This window comes from Ranitomeya imitator, chromosome 4 (assembly GCF_032444005.1).
Source record: "Ranitomeya imitator isolate aRanImi1 chromosome 4, aRanImi1.pri, whole genome shotgun sequence".
In the NCBI taxonomy this organism is placed as follows: domain Eukaryota; kingdom Metazoa; phylum Chordata; class Amphibia; order Anura; family Dendrobatidae; genus Ranitomeya; species Ranitomeya imitator.
In genome coordinates, this window is record NC_091285.1 from 137,827,571 (window position 1) to 137,847,908 (window position 20,338).

The window sequence follows — 20,338 nt, forward strand, 5'->3', positions numbered from 1 at the left end:
TATAGGGGTCTTCTGTGACAATAATAGGAGTTGAGCTGCAATTTTTGCCAATGGCCACCATGTTATGCAGTCCTTCTCTGTACTCTGCTTACATCTGCCCTACGTTGGTGCTGGTAACAGGTGAGCGTGCTGGGTGTCTGGCATAGGTCTATCGGATATCGGTGACCTATCCTAAAGACAGAATCAGAGTAGTGAAGACACCCTTTAAAGGGACACTGTCACCTGAATTTGGAGGGAACAATCTTCAGCCATGGAGGCGGGGTTTTTGTGTGTTTGATTCACCCTTTCCTTACCCACTGGCTGCATGCTGGCTGCAATATTGGATTGAAGTTCATTCTCTGTCCTCCGTAGTACATGCCTGCGCAAGGCAAGATTACACCTTGTGCAGGCATGTACTACAGAGGACAGAGAATGAACTTCAATCCAATATTGCAGCCAGCGGGTAAGGAAAGGGTGAATCAAACACACAAAAACCCCGCCTCCATGGCTGAAGATTGTTCCCTCCAAATTCAGGTGACAGTGTCCCTTTAACTCTTTCTAATCTATCCTGACATTTTCGACATCTTTGTTTTTCTCCTGTAATATGTAACAGATATGCTCGCAAATCTAGATGAAAAATGTACAATAGCACTCATATCTTAGACCATGGACCTCGACTGTACTTTTTTATGCCTCCGAGACACACTGGTATATTTCCTACCAGGAGATATTGCTATTGTGTGGCAGGTGACGAAAAAATGGCTAAAAGTGTTAAGATATGGCATGATCTGGGAAAAGGAGGTGCAGTGAGAAAGTGTCGGGATGGAAAGACCTCCTATATGAGCAGAGTGAGGTACAGTGAGAGAGCGTCAAGATCCTAGTGGGAGTAGGGTGAAGTGAGAGACTGAAGGTACCGTCACATTAAGTGACGCTGCAGCGATATAGACAACGATGCCGATCGCTGCAGCGTCGCTGGAGAGCTGTCAGACAGACAGCTCTCCAGCGACCAACTATGCAAAGTCCCCGGGTAACCAGGGTAAACATCGGGTTACTAAGCGCAGGGCCGCGCTTAGTAACCCGATGTTTACCCTGGTTACCTAAAAAAAAAACACTACATACTTACTTACATTCCGGTGTCTGTCGCGCCCCTCGCAGTCAGCTTCCCGCACTGACTGTGAGCGCCGGCCGTAAAGCACAGCGGTGACGTCACCGCTGTGCTCTGTTTTACGGCCGGCCGGCGCTCACAGTCAGTGCGGGAAGTTGACTGCGAGGGACGCGACAGACACCGGAATGTAAGTATGTAGTGTGGTTTTTTTAGGTAACCAGGGTAAACATCGGGTTACTAAGCGCGGCCCTGCGCTTAGTAACCTGATTTTTACCCTGGTTACCAGTGAAGACATCGCTGGATTGGCGTCACACACGCCGATTCAGCGATGTCAGCGGGTGATCCAGCGACTAAATAAAGTTCTGGCCTTCTAGCTCCGACCAGTGATCTCACAGCAGGATCCTGATCGCTGCTGCGTGTCAAACACAACGGTATTGCTATCCAGGACGTTGCATCGTCACGGATCGCTATCGTTCTCGTTCTAAAGTTGCTCAGTGTGAAGGTACCGTAAGGGTATGTGCACATGCTGCGGATTTTTCCGAACTGATTTTGTTAATTTCACAGGAAATCCACACTGCAGATTTACTGCAGAATTACCGAGGTCTTTGTGCAGATTCCTATTATGGAGCAGGTGTAAACTGCTGTGGAATCCGCACAAAGAATTGACATGCTGCGGAATAAACAATGCAGCGTTTCCGTGCGTTTTTTTCCGCAGCATGTGCACTGCGGATTTTGTTTTCCATAGGATTACATGGTTCTGTAAACTCATGGAAAACAGCTGCAGATCCGCAGCAAAATCCGCAGTGTGTGCACATACCCTTAGGCTGGAAGATCATCCCATAGGTGAGGAGCAAGATGCAGTGAGGAAGGGTAAGGATGGAAAGAAAGACATATCCTATGGGGGTGCAATGAGACTGTCAGGATTGAAGGACATTATTTCAAGATGAGGGAAGAGCTGATGCACCAGGGAAGTGTCAAGTGCGTGAAGGATGAGTGTGCCATGAGGAAGTGTCAAGATAAAGGAACATCTTCTATAAGAGGAGGGGGACGGTGTGGGAAATAGCAGGACAGAACACCTCCTACATGAGTGGACAGTACCAGGTAGAAGAACATTCTAGAAGAGGGTAGAGGGGTGCAGCGGGAAGGTATCGGTAAAAGGACATCCTAAATTAGAGAAGGAACGCAGTGGTAAAGTATCAGCATAGAAGGACATCTATGCACAATTATTAGACAGGTGAGTATACTGACCATCTCATCATTTTCATCTACAAGCTGTGTATACGTGAATAATTATTGGATGAAGCAGATCAGTGGATGAGTTGTGTAATGAGGGAGGGTGAGGCCTAAAGATATCAACATCCTTTATCAAGGGGTGCAGAATTATTAGCCACCTTGTTTGATGCAGGCAAAATGGGCCACAAAAAAAAATTAGCTGACTCTGAAAAGTAAAAAAAAATTGTTCCAAGTCTTGCCGAGGGATGCAGTACTCCTGAGACTAAGATATTGGGGCATGATCACAGAACCATCCAAAGTCGCAAAAAAAACCCCAAGATATTTGAGAAGAATGAAGCGTGAAGCCACCAGAAAGCCATTATATTCCAGTGCTGCCATATTCCAGAGCTGCAGCTTCCCTGAAGTGTCCAGAGGTACAAGGTGTTCAGAGACACGGCCAAGGTGAGGGAGGCTGAGCCCGACCACCACTGAGCAAGACGCAGAAGTTGGAACGTAGTGATGAGCGAGCATGCTCGAGTGATAATAGTGTCTTGGGCGTGTTCTGATCCCCCAGCATGCTCGAGTGCTAATAGTAACACTTATCCGAGGATGCTCACACATCACTACATGTAACATCACATCCTCTCTGACCAAGAAATATCTGCTAACAGATTTATCATAGGTTTTATGGGCTCATGAGATGAGTGACTCATGAAGGACCATATGGATGGATCAGTAATGGGCACAGAGCTCCACTTCACCTCAGATACCAGCAAGGTGGAGGTGAGGTACTTTTCAGATTGAGGATCAACTCAAAATCAACTCCCAAACCTACTGACAGTTAGAAGACACTTTCTTCAAGCAGTGGTATAAGATAACATCTGCATCTTTCAAGAAAACCGATTTTTTTTTTTTTGCAGGACATGCTCCATCATGTGCATCGAAGTGTTCACTGCCTGGCTAGCCAATAAAGGCCTTAATGATGACGGAATAATGACATGGCCACTTCCTCACCTGCACTAAAGCCTATTGGAAAATGAGGGCCCTTCTGAAATAAGAGATTGCCAGTGAAGGAGAACAGTCACCTCTCCACACAGTGTTTGGTCAATGAGGTCGCCTCTCCGCACAGTGTTTGGTCGGTTGTGGTCGGTGCAGTTTTCTCTCTGCACAGTGTTTGGTCCGTTGTGGTCAGTGCAGTCGCCTCTCCGCACAGTGTTTGGTTGGTTGTGGTCGGTGCAGTCACCTCTCCGCACAGTGTTTGGTCGGTTGTAGTCGGTGCAGTCGCCTCTCCGCACAGTGTTTGGTTGGTTGTGGTCAGTGCAGTCGCCTCTCCGCACAGTGTTTGGTTGGTTGTGGTCGGTGCGGTCGCCTCTCTGCACAGTGCTTGGTCGGTTGTGGTCGGTGCAGTTTTCTCTCCGCACAGTGTTTGGTCGGTTGTGGTCGGTGCAGTGTTCTCTCCGCACAGTGTTTGGTCGGCTATGGTCGGTGCAGTTTTCTCTCTGCAAAGTGTTTGGTCCGTTGTGGTCAGTGCAGTCGCCTCTCCACACAGTGTTTGGTCGGTTGTGGTCGGTGCAGTCACCTCTCCGCACAGTGTTTGGTCGGTTGTGGTCGGTGCAGTCACCTCTCCGCACAGTGTTTGGTTGCTTGTGGTCGGTGAGGTCGTCTCTCCGCACAGTGTTTGGTCGATTGTGGTCGTTGCTCACCAAATAGTGGATTGTCAAGAAACTGACAGACTCCATAGATGTTAGGATAATGATGGTCATTGCAAAGAATAGATTGGTTCAAAAATGAAGTCCCAAAAACACAATTAAGATGCTACACTCCAAAAATAGTTAGAACCCACATTACCCAAAGTAACAGTATAATACCATCTAGGGCTATATCACAAATATATACCCAGGCATTCAGTTATAGTCTCATTAATAAAAATGGTTCATAAAAAAGTTCTGAAATTTTATATTGTCGCTGGAATCTCTTTATATCCCTAAATGGTATTATACTGTTACTTTAGGTAATGTGGGTTCTAAAGAATAGAATGGAAACGAAAACTTTTTGGGAAATGTCATAAATATATTTTGTACATTTCGAGTATTTTGGGTATTATTTTCCCTTTACCCAATGAAAATAAACAACTGAGATGGGAAAATGTCATTTAGTTCCACAATAATTCTGCGCACTATTCATTGCCCAATAATTCTGCACACAGAGATCTTCTCCTAAGAAACACAAAATCTCACTTTTACTTTCTGTTCAGGTTTCTTAACCGTTTGGACAGACAGCACTGTAGAAGTTTAATAGTAAAATTAACACTCAAAAATACACATTGCCTGATAATTCTGCAAGTGAAGGGTCAGGACATTGAGGGAAGGGTTCGTGCAGTGGGTAAGTGACAGCTCCGGGCAGGATCAGTCTCCTGTGGGGAAGTAGTGACCATTCCGGGCAGGATCAGTCTCCTGTGGGGCAGTGGGTAAGTGGTGACGGCTCCGGGCAGGATCAGTCTCCTGTGGGGCAGTGGGTAAGTGGTGACGGCTCCGGGCAGGATCAGTCTCCTGTGGGGCAGTGGGTAAGTGGTGACGGCTCCGGGCAGGATCAGTCTCCTGTGGGGCAGTGGGTAAGTGGTGACTGCTCCGGGCAGGATCAGTCTCCTGTGGGGCAGTGGGTAAGTGGTGACGGCTCCGGGCAGGATCAGTCTCCTGTGGGGCAGTGGGTAAGTAGTGACCATTCCGGGCAGGATCAGTCTCCTGTGGGGCAGTGGGTAAGCGGTGACAGCTCTGGGCAGGATCAGTCTCCTGTGGGGCAGTGGGTAAGCGGTGACGGCTCCGGGCAGGATCAGTCTCCTGTGGGGCAGTGGATAAGTAGTGACAGCTCCGGGCAGGATCAGTCTCCTGTGGGGCAGTGGGTGACAGCTCCGGGCAGGATCAGTCTCCTGTGGGGCAGTGGGTAAGTGGTGATGGCTCTGGGCAGGATCGGGCTCCTGTGGGGCAGTGGGTAAGTGGTGACGGCTCCGGGCAGGATCAGTCTCCTGTGGGGCAGTGGGTAAGTGACAGCTCCGGGCAGGATCAGTCTCCTGTGGGGCAGTGGGTGACAGCTCCGGGCAGGATCAGTCTCCTGTGGGGCAGTGGGTAAGTGGTGATGGCTCCGGGCAGGATCAGTCTCCTGTGGGGCAGTGGGTGACAGCTCCGGGCAGGATCAGTCTCCTGTGGGGCAGTGGGTAAGTGACAGTTCCGGGCAGGATCAGTCTCCTGTGGGGCAGTGGGTAAGTGACAGTTCCGGGCAGGATCAGTCTCCTGTGGGGCAGTGGGTGACAGCTCCGGGCAGGATCAGTCTCCTGTGGGGCAGTGGGTGACAGCTCCGGGCAGGATCAGTCTCCTGTGGGGCAGTGGGTAAGTGGTGATGGCTCCGGGCAGGATCGGGCTCCTGTGGGGCAGTGGGTAAGTGGTGACAGCTCCGGGCAGGATCAGTCTCCTGTGGGGCAGTGGGTAAGTAGTGACAGTTCCGGGCAGGATCAGTCTCCTGTGGGGCAGTGGGTAAGTAGTGACAGTTCCGGGCAGGATCAGTCTCCTGTGGGGCAGTGGGTAAGTAGTGACAGTTCCGGGCAGGATCAGTCTCCTGTGGGGCAGTGGGTAAGTGACAGTTCCGGGCAGGATCAGTCTCCTGTGGGGCAGTGGGTAAGTGACAGTTCCGGGCAGGATCAGTCTCCTGTGGGGCAGTGGGTAAGTGACGGCTCCGGGCAGGATCAGTCTCCTGTGGGGCAGTGAGTGACGGCTCCGGGCAGGATCAGTCTCCTGTGGGGCAGTGGGTAAGTGACAGCTCCGGGCAGGATCAGTCTCCTGTGGGGCAGTGGGTGACAGCTCCGGGCAGGATCAGTCTCCTGTGGGGCAGTGAGTGACGGCTCCGGGCAGGATCAGTCTCCTGTGGGGCAGTGGGTGACGGCTCCGGGCAGGATCAGTCTCCTGTGGGGCAGTGGGTGACGGCTCCGGGCAGGATCAGTCTCCTGTGGGGCAGTGGGTAAGCGGTGACGGCACCGGGCAGGATCAGTCTCCTGTGGGGCAGTGGGTAAGCGGTGACGGCACCGGGCAGGATCAGTCTCCTGTGGGGCAGTGGGTAAGCGGTGACGGCACCGGGCAGGATCAGTCTCCTGTGGGGCAGTGAGTGACGGCTCCGGGCAGGATCAGTCTCCTGTGGGGCAGTGGGTGACGGCTCCGGGCAGGATCAGTCTCCTGTGGGGCAGTGGGTGACGGCTCCGGGCAGGATCAGTCTCCTGTGGGGCAGTGGGTAAGCGGTGACGGCACCGGGCAGGATCAGTCTCCTGTGGGGCAGTGGGTAAGCGGTGACGGCACCGGGCAGGATCAGTCTCCTGTGGGGCAGTGCCAGGCGCTGAGCCCAGGTCCTGACCCTGTGATGGCACTTACGTTCTGGTAGGGTCCGTGCAGGAAGCGGTGATGGACGTATCTCTCCACCAGGCTGGTCTTCCCCACCGACTCCTTCCCCAGCATCACCACCTTGGCATCAATCCTCTGGCCGCTCATGTTGTGATACGGGAGCCCGCGGCGCTCATCTGCCACACAGCAGTCACTAGCGAGGGCCGGGCATCCAGGAGCGCTCCGGTATGGGGACGACAGGCAGAGACGTAGTCAGAGCGCTGCAGCGTCCCCCAGGGTGCAGGCCGGGCACTACAGCCGCTCTCTGCGCAGCACCGGATCCTAGGACATGTTGTCTGTTGTTGTCCAAGGGCCCTGCTTGTCACTGAGCCACAATGCCCCGCCTCCTGCCCACAGCCACGCCCACCGCCTCACTGCTCTACGCCCTGTAGCCAACCGCAGCACCGCCCACTCCCGGCTAGGCTCCGCCCAGTATCCTTGTTTCCGGAATTTGCAGCGTCCGGCACGTGACGTGTGAACTTTCCCTTACTTTACTGCCGGAAGTTCGCGGCGTCCTGCTGCTCCCTCATGGCGACCGATAGGAGCTGAGACCTCGCATGGGGCGGGTAAGGAGAGGGCGCGGGGTGGTCGGGAGACGGGCTGGTGAGGGGTCCGGAACGGGCGCGGCTCTGTGCAGTCAGTGCCCTCTACGGCGTGACCGGGTGTCTGAGCCCCGAGCCTCTGAGTAGCCATGTAATGGCTGATAACAGGGAGTAACAGCACCTGTACACGGAGGGCGTATACAAGGGAGTTTTAGGTTACGTGCCCACTATCCAGCATGGCCCACTATGTGTGCCCGGACGCCTGCGGCTTCCCTGCGGAGCCGGACATGTGGCGCGTCTTTCCAGACCGCAGTATGTCTATTTATTTAAAACCTACAAGAGAAAAAAGTAAACGAAAACCCTGATGTAACCAAGCAAAAAAGCAAAAGTGCATCCAAATAACACAGTCTTTAGTAATACTGTTATTCCAATCAGTCACCTTGACGAGGTGGGATGGCTTTTGTGCTATTTTTTTTTATCACAAACCAGTATTACTAAAGACTGTGTGTTACTTGGATGCACTTTTGCTTTTTTGTTTGATTACATCAGGGTTTTCGTTTACTTTTTTCTCTGGTAGGTTTTAATGTTTTGTGGCCAATGTGAACATGCGTTTAACCTCTGCATGTATACCTACTCAAGTTTTTGTCTATTTATCTGACACGCAATCCTCCACGAGATAAATGTCCCCGTACAATGTATAGGATGAACACATGCGGAATCACCACGCGTACAATATCCGGCAGCGCTTTGCACGGAGGGGACATGTCTTGTGCCAAAGTCCTGCTAGTTCTGGATAATGGGCACCCGGCCTTAAAGAGGATCCCCTGTAACCTATACAGCTAGCCATGAAATCAGAGCTGCGGCATAGGCCTGTGTTCACACGGAGGATTTTCAGGAGGTTTGTGGAGAGGGCCCTTTCCAAAATCCACCTCCAAAGCTCCTGAAAACTGTTTCCAATATATTTGTTTACTGATGCAATTTCTGCTTGAAATTTGTGATTTGTGGGGTCCTCTGCAGGCGATCTCCTGTGACATCTGCCCCATCCCTGCTGCCCTCTCTCAGTACGACCCATGGATGACACAGCGTTACCACTGCTGGAGCCTAAGGCTATGTGCACACGTTGCAGATTTTGCTGCGGATTCGCAGCTGTTTGCCATGAGTTTACAGAACCACGTAAACCTATGGGAAACAAAATCCGCAGTGCACATGCTGTGGAAAAAAAACGCACGAAACGCTGCATTGTTTATTCCACAGCATGTTTGTCCTTTGTGTGGATTCCACAGCGGTTTACACCTGCTCCATAATAGGAATCCGCAGGTGGAATCCACGCCACGGTAAATCCGCAGGTGGAATCCAACAGTGCTTTTTACCTGCAGATTTCTCAAAACAGGTGTGGAAAAGTCTGCAGAGGTTCCATCTACGTGTGCACATACCCTAAGGGTATGTGTCCACGTTCAGGATTGCATCAGGATTTGGTCAGGATTTTATGCCGGTAAAATCCTGACCAAATCTGCACCTGAGGTCACTGGCAGGTCACCTGCGTTGTCCTTGCGTTTTTTCAGCAATGTAAGGACACGCTGTGTTCTTAAAGGACGCACCACATGTCCGTTTCCACGGGTCTGCCGCATGCATCTTTTAAAGCATAGTGGAGACAGGATTTCATTAAATCCCCTCCACTATGCTGTAACATCTGGACGCTGCGTGTTTGACGCTGCGGCTCAACGCAGCGTTTCCTGAACGTGGAAACATACCCTAATACGTCTCCTGTCTTTTTGTGCGCAGTCCCATTATTAGGACGCACGCCAGTGTCACACTGGACTCGGACGGTTTCTCCAGGTGACCTCCTCTTCACTGCCACTCTCTGATGGTTTCCTGAGCCCGTCGTGCTTGGTGCAGTGATTCTCCTGGGAACAATGGTGAAGTATTTTCTAGGCTTGAATGAGCTGCGTAGCTCATGGGACCAAGTGTTCACCGCTTTTTGGCAGCGTTATCCAAACCCCTACAGGTAAGACTGGACTAATGGGTTAACGGAATGTTTGTGTATCAACACCTGCAAAACAAGTCACCGCCGCTGACTAACGGACGCCGTGGGGAGACTCCTGGGTGTCTGTGCTTTGTCGTCGCTATGACGTGATAGCTGTGAGCCATATTTAATCCAAATTCTTAGTCAATTGGTATAAAAAAAAACCCCACGTTATATAAAAGTTGTGTGTGCTAAAAACTAATTCCAGGGTCAATTGCCGCTACTGACTTCCTATGTGATTGAAATACATAAAATATCTGAATGTCGATTTTCTTCTGGAAACCCAGCAAACATGTCCTGACCGAAGACATTCTGTACCGTGAGGTAACCACTGACCACAAGCTACTGACCAGAAGACTGTTAACCAAGACCAACCGCCTGCCAAGGTGGGCAGAGCGCTTCTTCCCTGCCAACGTGGCACATGCTGTGTACGTCTTAGAAGACTCCATAATTGATGTCCACAAGAAGACCCTGACCACGTACACGTGGAACATAAACCACAGCACTGTCATGGTAGGAGACCCAATGTGGAAGAATAGTTTGTAAAGTTTATTATGTATATTGTTAGTTCTTTACCTCTCTTTCCTTGCAGTCTGTGGAGGAACGCTGTGTATACTGTGAAAATTCAGGAAACAAAAATTGGACCGAGATTAGAAGAGAGGCTTGGGTGTCCTCCAGGGTGTTTGGGTTTAGCAGACCAATACAGGTGAGATGAGCATGACTACCATGACTAGAACTGGTCAGTTTCTGGAGGCGCATAGGCCTGTTGTGCTTACCATATTTTTCAGACTATAAGACTCACCGGACCATAAGACGCACCCCAAATTTTCAGAAGGAAAATAAAGAGAAAAAATTGTATCAAATGGGAGTCTATCTTACAGTCAGAATTCAGCTTACTGGGGGGGATCAGCAGTGCTGGTGGAGCGTAGTCACGGGGGGGGAGGGGGGGGGGGAGGGTGTTTGGTGGTCCAGCGATATGACTCCAATCCCAGGCAGGTGCGGCTGGTGTGGGTTTGTGCTGCAGGTTTGGCAGTGATGCTCTGTGGTTCGGGGAGGGAAGGGCTCCACCGGCATTTTGTGAAAGTCCGGAGGCCCCGCACATCCAGTGCTGCGATGCGGTGGCCTCCAGGAAAATGGATGCCATGGGTGGCACATGCTCAGGTTGAGATCTCGGTGGTGAGTGATGGCATTTTTCTAGGATAAGCTTGTGGGAGGAGGGGGGAAGCTTGTTCTGGCTTTCCATCTCAACCACCTGTCTGAATTATGCCCTCTCTGAAGCTGCAAGTAAGGGATCAGGAGCAAACAGTGGGCTCCAGTGATCAGGCCAGCCTAAGAGCAGCACTTACTAGCCCTATTGGAAAGTGCTTGTAAGCTGGTTCTTCCAACATAGGCAGCTGCTAACATTAGTTTAATTATGGAGTGGGCAAGGAATATTCCTGAGAAACCACAAGAAACTATGACCAATATGTTGAAATTTATTCTCTTCAAAATTAACATGACTATATTTTTTAGATTCTTATTAATTTTAATGCTTGTCATTGAGCGGATCAAAACAATAAAATCTACTGATTGTTTTAAAGTTGTTATAAAATGCAGAAAATCATACTGCTTGTTAACCATCCCTTGTATTTTGATCAGTATGACCTCCAACTCGGTATAATAGCCCCCCAACACAGAATGACCCCCACATTATGATCCCTCACTGCCCTGAACACGTGATGACCCCCTCCCAGCCCTCAAATGCAATATAATGGTCTCGCATATTCCCACCATAAGTGAATGACTAAAAGCAAACTAACACTACTCACCTTTCCCCCATTTCCCCAGCCCAGGCGTGATTTAGTGACATCATAGTACCTGCTGCACCGAGACACTCCGTCACACAGGCTGAATGGTGGAAGTCCAAGCTGACGGCTCCCTCCTCCACCATTGCAGATCCCTGTGAAATAAAGATTTAGGAGAGAGCATCCTTTCATTTTGCAGTAACAGTCCCGGGTTGGATGGGAACGGCCAGATTGGGCATGTGGGCCGTAGTTTGCTCAGGTCTGGTCTAATCGTGGTCACCTTAACACCAAGATGTTGCAGCTGGTGATGTTAATTTTATCTATGGCTTACACAAGGATATATTAGAGTCAAGATGTTTGAGTGTAGGCCAAAGTCTTGTTACAGGAATTGTCTGTCTCCTGCCTATACCCAGTATAATGGCCGTTTATCGGCTGGTGCTGGCAGATGTAGCCAGCCCCATTACACAGAGGACGTGGTTCTTCACGCTGCGGTGGAGGGGAGGTCAACGTGCAGTAGTTATATATTTACCACCCTGTAAACCGTCACTTTTTATAAATGGCATTCTCAAGTGTGTGTTCTGTTTTCCAGGAGTTTGGGCTGGCAAGGTTTAAGAGTAACGTGACCAAGGCAATAAAAGGATATGAATATATCCTGGCAAGAATGCACGGTAAGTGGTAAAGGACAAGTTCGGCTCTCATAACGCTGCTTCTATAATGCTGACCAGGGCCATTAGCAATGTCTGAGTCACAAGACAGGAAGTGTGACTAGGAGGTCACATGGAAGGTAATGGTAGCAGAGCAGTGAGCCACGGGCTCCATGCTAATTACATGTCATCATTCCAGGGATAATGAGCAAATTGCTTTACCCGTCCAGCTGCTGCCAAGAATGTCTCCATGCAGGTTCTAGAATGATATACTAGCTATAGATAAAGTCTACATATGTTTTAGGCAGGTCTAAACACTGGAGTAAAGAAAAAGAGGCGACACCCATGTAAGGTGCTCATTTATTTGGTAACTGTGTATTTGCCCACCGTTGTAAGGATCACCTGTGTAGCATCCTGTGGGTTCACTTGTAGCTTGTCGTAGTGATATTCCCACTTTTGATCCCAGGTAAAATTTAACCCTAAAAAGCTAAACAAACCGCTAATTACCTTTTTTTTTTTTTTTTTTTTTTTTCTTCTCTCTCTCCCTCAGGCGATTTGCCTACCAGGACATTGGTAGAAACCGCAAAGGAGGCAACAGAAAAAGCAAAAGAAACTGCCCTTGCCGCAAAGGAGAGAGCCAAAGACTTGGCCAATAAGGCAGCTACTAGTAAGAAGCAGCAGTTTGTGTGACGGCCTAAATCTGGGATCACTGGAGGCTGGCAGTGCTGCTGGGGTCATAGGTCTTCTGAACCAAATGTAACTTTGTAGACTTCAGTAAACTCACATTAAAAGTGAAGAAGAAAACTTGAATGTTAATGAGCAATGAAATGTCCGACAATTACTCTTTTCTAAGCTTTAACTTATGATTAAACAATGCTGTCAATAAGCATCCAAGTCTCTTCCTTCTGCCTGACTTAGAAAAAGCGCCTGTTTAGAATAACGTTTTTTACAGTGAATGTAGAATTTAACCCCTTTACCCCCAAGGGTGGTTTGCATGTTAGTGACCAAGCCAATTTTTACAATTCTGACCACTGTCCCTTTGAGGTAATAACTCTGGAACGCTTCAACGGATCTTGGCGTTTCTGAGATTTTCTCGTGACATATTGTTCTTCATGTTAGTGGTAAAATTTCTTCGATATAACGTGTTTATATGTGTAAAAAAACGGAAATTTGGAGAAAATTTGAAAAATTTTGCTATTTTGAAATTTTATGCCCTTAAAACAGAAATATGTCACACAAAATAGTTAATAAATAACATTTCCCACATGTCTACTTTACATCAGCACAATTTTGGAACCCAATTTTTTTTTTTTGTTAGGAAGTTATAAGGGATAAAACTTCAACAGCAATTTCTCATTTTTACAACACCCATTTTTTTTTTTTTTTTTTTTAGGGACCACCTCACATTTGACGTCACTTTGAGGGGCCCACATAATAGAAAATACCCAAGTGTGACACCATTCTAAAAACTGCACCCCTCAAGGTGCTCAAAACCACATTCAAAAAGTTTATTAACCCTTCAGGTGCTTCACAGAAATTTTTGGAATGTTTAAAAAAAAAAAAAAAACATTTTAACTTTTTTTTCACAAAAATTTTAATTCAGACCACTTTTTTTTTTTTTTATTTTACCAAGGGTAAAAGGAGAAATTGGACCACAAAAGTTGTTGTGCAATTTGTCCTGCGTACGCTGATACCCTATATGTGCAGGTAAAATGTGCATGGCAGAGCTCGCAATGGAAGGAGCACTGTTTTACTTTGTCAACACAAATTTGGCTGGAATCAAGCTTGGACGCCATGTCGCGTTTGGAGAGCCCATGATGTGCCTAAACAGTGGAAACCCCCCCACAAGTGACATCATTTTGGAAACTAGACCCCCTTAGGAACTTATCTAGATGTGTGGTGAGCACTTTGAACCCCCAAGGGTTACGGAAGATATTGGACCCCAAAAGTTATTGTGCAATTTGTCCTGAGTACGCTGATACCCCATATGTGAGGATAAACCACTGTTTGAGTGCATGGCAGAGGTCAGAAGGGAAGGAGCACCAGATTTTACTGTTATGGTTTGCAGGTGCCATGACCCACTGGGAGAGCCCATGAGGTGCCAAAACAGCAGAACCCCCCCCCCCCCCCCCCATAAGTGAATTCATTTAGGGGTGTGGTGATCATATTGACCCATGGGTGTGTCACAGAATTTTCTACCATTGGGCAGTGAGAACAAAATAACTACATTTTTACCACCAAAATTTTGTTTTAGCTAAAGATTTTACATTTTTACACAAGTGGGTAAAAATGGCAACAAAATTTGTTCCACAATTTTTACTGAACGTGGCAATACCCCATATGTGGCTGCCCAGTGCTGTTTAGTACAGGAGATCGAGGGCGTCGCTTGGATTAGGCGTTGCAGTTAAGTATGGTTTGATTAAGAATAATAAAAGGTCTGTCATTTTTTTCAAATATTACAACTATAGGCTTCGTAATGGATAGGCATTTTATAGACACTTCTCCCTTACTAAACCATGGGCTTGATGTCACCGGTGACATCAACCTCACAACTATTACCCCACTTGCCACCACTACAGAGCAAGTGGGAAGAGCTGGGCAAAGCGCCAGAATTGGCACATCTAATAGATGTGCCTTTTCTGGGCAGTTGCGAGCTGCAATTTTTAGGCTGGGGGGTCAATATCCATGGGGGGGGGCTAAAGGAAACAATCTAAAGGGGCTAAAAAAAAAAAATCCGGTTTTGTAAACGAATGCAAAAGTTTTCTGAAGCGTCAATTTTAAAAACTGGCGTTTTTGGTTGATGGAAAAAGGTAGTGTGAACAACATACCCCTGAGGATACTGTATTCAAGAATTCTGACCCTAAAATAGAATATAGCATAGGAGGCAATACTTGAATTGAAAAAGGTAAAAAAAAAATAATAATAAATTATGGATTTCTGCAAATCCCGTGCCCCCTTATAGCGGGTTTTTATGTTTGGCTGCTGTCACACACTAAAAGACGGTTTTTATTGCAAAAAATAGTTTTCTGCTTTGACTCATTGGGGGACACAGGACCATGGGTGTTAAGCTGCTATCACTAGGAGTTAAAGGGACACTGTCACCTGAATTTGGAGGGAACAATCTTCAGCCATGGAGGTGGGGTTTTTGATTCACCCTTTCCTTACCCGCTGGCTGCAAAATTGGATTGAAGTTCATTCTCTGTCCTCCGTAGTACAGGTCCTTCTCAAAAAATTAGCATATAGTGTTAAATTTCATTATTTACCATAATGTAATGATTACAATTAAACTTTCATATATTATAGATTCATTATCCACCAACTGAAATTTGTCAGGTCTTTTATTGTTTTAATACTGATGATTTTGGCATACAACTCCTGATAACCCAAAAAACCTGTCTCAATAAATTAGCATATTTCACCCATCCAATCAAATAAAAGTGTTTTTTAATAACAAACAAAAAAACCATCAAATAATAATGTTCAGTTATGCACTCAATACTTGGTCGGGAATCCTTTGGCAGAAATGACTGCTTCAATGCGGCGTGGCATGGAGGCAATCAGCCTGTGACACTGCTGAGATGTTATGGAGGCCCAGGATGCTTCAATAGCGGCCTTAAGCTCATCCAGAGTGTTGGGTCTTGCGTCTCAACTTTCTCTTCACAATATCCCACAGATTCTCTATGGGGTTCAGGTCAGGAGAGTTGGCAGGCCAATTGAGCACAGTAATACCATGGTCAGTAAACCATTTACCAGTGGTTTTGGCACTGTGAGCAGGTGCCAGGTCGTGCTGAAAAATGAAATCTTCATCTCCATAAAGCATTTCAGCCGATGGAAGCATGAAGTGCTCCAAAATCTCCTGATAGCTAGCTGCGTTGACCCTGCCCTTGATGAAACACAGTGGACCAACACCAGCAGCTGACATGGCACCCCACACCATCACTGACTGTGGGTACTTGACACTGGACTTCAGGCATTTTGGCATTTCCTTCTCCCCAGTCTTCCTCCAGACTCTGGCACCTTGATTTCCGAATGACATGCAAAATTTGCTTTCATCAGAAAAAAGTACTTGGGACCACTTAGCAACAGTCCAGTGCTGCTTCTCTGTAGCTCAAAAGTGGCTTTACCTGGGGAATGCGGCACCTGTAGCCCATTTCCTGCACACGCCTGTGCACGGTGGCTCTGGATGTTTCCACACCAGACTCAGTCCACTGCTTCCTCAGGTTCCCCAAGGTCTGGAATCGGTCCTTCTCCACAATCTTCCTCAGGGTCCGGTCTCCTCTTCTCGTTGTACAGCGTTTTCTGCCACATTGTTTCCTTCCAACAGACTTACCATTGAGGTGCCTTGATACAGCACTCTGAGAACAGCCTATTTGTTGAGAAATTTCTTTCTGGGTCTTACCCTCTTGCTTGAGGGTGTCAATGATGGCCTTCTTGACATCTGTCAGGTCACTAGTCTTACCCATGATGGGGGTTTTGAGTAATGAACCAGGCAGGGAGTTTATAAAAGCCTCAGGTATCTTTTGCATGTGTTTAGAGTTAATTAGTTGATTCAGAAGATTAGGGTAATAGGTCGTTTAGAGAACCTTTTCTTGATATGCTAATTTATTGAGACAGGTTTTTTGGGTTATCAGGAGTTGTATGCCAAAATCATCAGTATTAAAACTATAAAAGACCTGACAAATTTCAGTTGGTGGATAATGAATCTATAATATATGAAAGTTTAATTGTAATCATTACATTATGGTAAATAATGAAATTTAACACTATATGCTAATTTTTTGAGAAGGACCTGTATATGCCTGCATAAGGCAATCTTGCCTTGCGCAGGCGTGTACTATGGAGGACAGAGAATGAACTTCAATCCAATTTTGCAGCCAGCGGGTAAGGAAAGGGTGAATCAAAAACCCCAAAACCCCGCCTCCATGGCTGAAGATTGTTCCCTCCAAATTCAGGTGACAGTGTCCCTGTAATACAAAGAAGTTAGCTCCTCCCCTGCCGTATACACCCTCATTCTAGCTCCCAGAGAACCAGTTCATGCTTAGTGTCTGTAGGAGGCATGGGTCCGGTGTTTGGACCAAAAAAATCTTTATTTTAATTCTTAAGATTTTTTTTTCATGGATGAAGGGGTGACGGATCCTTTCAAGGCTCCGATCTCCCCAAACCATCAACAGGCGAGCATGTGGGGTGTCGCCTCCATGTACCCTCTCCTGCAACGTGGGATGTCATGCCTGGGCTGATTTTTAGGGGTTATGGGTCCCTAAAGGGCACCGATCTCCCCGCACCATCAACAGATGAGCACATGGAGTGTAGCCTCCATGTACCCTCTTCTGTAGGCAGGCCTAACGCAAGGCAATCAGCCCTGTCCACCCAGGGGGCTTGAACCCCTTGGATTCAGAGGCACCCTCCTGTTTTGGCGTCCGTGCAGACCCCACTGCTCCACCACTGTTTAGCGGATGAAGCAAGGAGGTGGATGGTCCCTCTCCATCTCCCTGTGAAAGGGAGAGTGGATTGAGGGTTTTTACCCCGTTATCCCTGCACCGTTGAAAAATCATAAAGCAGAGGTACCTGCATAAAGCAGAGGTACCTGCAGCATCGTCCGTAGGAAATCTCCAGACTCTCCGGTAAGCGCTGATATGGGGGGGGGGGGGGAGCTCTGAGCAGTCCAGGCACAGGCAGCAGACTTTTCCTGGTGGGGGGGAGGTGTTTTTCGGGTCCTAGGTAAAAATTTTGTCCCCGGCTTTGGCCTTGTACAGGCTGCAGCCGAAGCCCCGCTATGATGCAATCTGGCGGCTCCGCCTACTTTTCTGGTGCTTCTCGTTCTGAACGAGAGGCGCCCATGTATTCTCGGCGGCCATCTTCCTACACCCTGTTGCACGCTGACAGGGCATCCGGATGCTCAGGAAGCCTCCTGCTTGCCTGGATAGCGACGTGGAGCATGATACTCGTGGCTGGGACACAGGATCTGGATATGGAGCGCTGCTAATAGCTCTCTCTCTCTTTCAATATTCTATCCTCTGTGGGAGCCCTTATTAACCCCTTCATGACCCAGCCTATTTTGACCTTAAAGACCTTGCCGTTTTTTGCAATTCTGACCAGTGTCCCTTTATGAGGTAATAACTCAGGAACGCTTCAACGGATCCTAGCGGTTCTGAGATTGTTTTTTCGTGACATATTGGGCTTCATGTTAGTGGTAAATTTAGGTCAATAAATTCTGCGTTTATTTGTGATAAAAATGGAAATTTGGCGAAAATTTTGAAAATTTCGCAATTTTCACATTTTGAATTTTTATTCTGTTAAACCAGAGAGATATGTGACACAAAATAGTTAATAAATAACATTTCCCACATGTTTACTTTACATCAGCACAATTTTGGAAACAAAATTTTTTTTTTGTTAGGAAGTTATAAGGGTTAAAATTTGACCAGCGATTTGTCATTTTTACAACGAAATTTACAAAACCATTTTTTTTAGGGACCACCTCACATTTGAAGTCAGTTTGAGGGGTCTATATGGCTGAAAATACCCAAAAGTGACACCATTCTAAAAACTGCACCCCTCAAGGTACTCAAAACCACATTCAAGAAGTTTATTAACCCTTCAGGTGCTTCACAGCAGCAGAAGCAACATGGAAGGAAAAAATGAACATTTAACTTTTTAGTCACAAAAATTATCTTTTAGCAACAATTTTTTTATTTTCCCAATGGTAAAAGGAGAAACTGAACCACGAAAGTTGTTGTCCAATTTGTCCTGAGTACGCTGATACCTCATATGTGGGGGTAAACCACTGTTTGGGCGCACGGCAGGGCTTGGAAGGGAAGGAGCGCCATTTGACTTTTTGAATCAAAAATTGGCTCCACTCTTTAGCGGACACCATGTCACGTTTGGAGAGCCCCCGTGTGCCTAAAAATTGGAGCTCCCCCACAAGTGACCCCATTTTGGAAACTAGACGCCCCAAGGAACTTATCTAGATGCATAGTGAGCACTTTGAACCCCCAGGTGCTTCACAAATTGATCCGTAAAAATGAAAAAGTACTTTTTTTTCACAAAAAAATTCTTTTAGCCTCAATTTTTTCATTTTCACATGGGCAGTAGGATAAAATGGATCCTAAAATGTATTGGGCAATTTCTCCTGAGTACACCAATACCTCACATGTGGGGGTAAACTACTGTTTGGGCACATGGTAAGGCTCTGAAGGGAAGGAGCGCCATTTGACTTTTTGAATGAAAAATTATTTCCATCGTTAGCGGACACCATGTCGCGTTTGGATAGCTCCTGTGTGCCTAAACATTGGCGCTCCCCCACAAGTGACCCCATTTTGGAAACTAGACCTCCCAAGGAACTTATTTAGATGCCCAGTGAGCACTTTAAACCCTCAGGTGCTTCACAAATTGATCTGTAAAAATGAAAAAGTACTTTTTTTTCACAAAAAAATTATTTTCGCCTCAATTTTTTTCATTTTCACATGGGCAGTAGGATAAAATGGATCATAAAATTTGTTGGGCAATTTCTCCCGAGTACGTCGATACCTCATATGTGGGGGTAAACCACTGTTTGGGCACTCGGCAGGGCTCGGAAGGGAAAGCGCGCCATTTGACTTTTTGAATGGAAAATTAGCTCCAATTGTTAGCGGACACCATGTCGCGTTTGGAGAGCCCCTGTGTGCCTAAACATTGGAGCTCCCCCACAAGTGACCCCATTTTGGAAACTAGACCCCCCCAAGGAACTTAGCTAGATGCATATTGAGCACTTTAAACCCCCAGGTGCTTCACATAAGTTTATAACGCAGAGCCATGAAAATAAAAAATAATTTTTCTTTCCTCAAAAATGATTTTTTAGCCTGGAATTTCCTATTTTGCCAAGGATAATAGGAGAAATTGGACCCCAAATATTGTTGTCCAGTTTGTCCTGAGTACGCTGATACCCCATATGTGGGGGTAAACCACTGTTTGGGCGCACGGCAGGGCTCGGAAGGGATGGCACGCCATTTGGCTTTTTAAATGGAAAATTAGCTCCAATCATTAGCGGACACCATGTCACGTTTGGAGAGCCCCTGTGTGCCTAAACATTGGAGATCCCCCAGAAATGACACCATTTTGGAAACTAGACCCCCAAAGGAACTAATCTAGATGTGTGGTGAGGACTTTGAACCCCCAAGTGCTTCACAGAAGTTTATAACGCAGAGCCATGAAAATAAAAAAATATATATATTTTCTCAAAAATGATCTTTTAGCCTGCAATTTTTTATTTTCCCAAGGGTAACAGGAGAAATTTAACCCCAAAAGTTGTTGTCCAGTTTCTCCTGAGTACGCTGATACCCCATATGTGGGGGTAAATCACTGTTTGGGCACATGCCGGGGCTCGGAAGTGAACTAGTGACGTTTTGAAATGCAGACTTTGATGGAATGCTCTGTGGGCGTCACGTTGCGTTTGCAGAGCCCCTGATGTGACTTAACAGTAGAAACCCCCCACAAGTGACCCCATTTTGGAAACTAGACCCCCAAAGGAACTTATCTAGATGTGTGGTGAGCACTTTGAACCCCCAAGTGCTTCATAGAAGTTTATAATGCAGAGCCGTGAAAATAATAAATACGTTTTCTTTCCTCAAAAATAATTATTTAGCCCAGAAT

The 20,338-nt window shown here is 47.1% G+C and overlaps 2 protein-coding genes across 2 annotated transcripts in view; one reads left to right on the forward strand and one right to left on the reverse strand.

Annotated features, from left to right (window-relative positions):
* The window catches only part of RAB24 (RAB24, member RAS oncogene family), a 35,742-nt gene extending 28,900 nt beyond the window's left edge, over positions 1–6,842 (reverse strand). Inside the window, exon 1 of the mRNA XM_069763954.1 lies at positions 6,709–6,842. Coding sequence (XP_069620055.1) covers positions 6,709–6,825 — 117 coding nt within the window. The 5' untranslated portion in view covers positions 6,826–6,842. The remainder of the gene's footprint in view (positions 1–6,708) is intronic.
* A 212-nt stretch (positions 6,843–7,054) lies between these two features.
* On the forward strand, positions 7,055–12,599 carry PRELID1 (PRELI domain containing 1). The gene is made up of 6 exons (XM_069763953.1): positions 7,055–7,283; positions 9,042–9,264; positions 9,570–9,795; positions 9,875–9,988; positions 11,656–11,734; positions 12,261–12,599. Exons 2-6 carry the CDS (start codon positions 9,173–9,175, stop codon positions 12,398–12,400), a joined length of 651 nt encoding a protein of 216 aa, XP_069620054.1. The 5' UTR covers positions 7,055–7,283; positions 9,042–9,172; the 3' UTR covers positions 12,401–12,599.
* Positions 12,600–20,338: the final 7,739 nt, after the last annotated feature.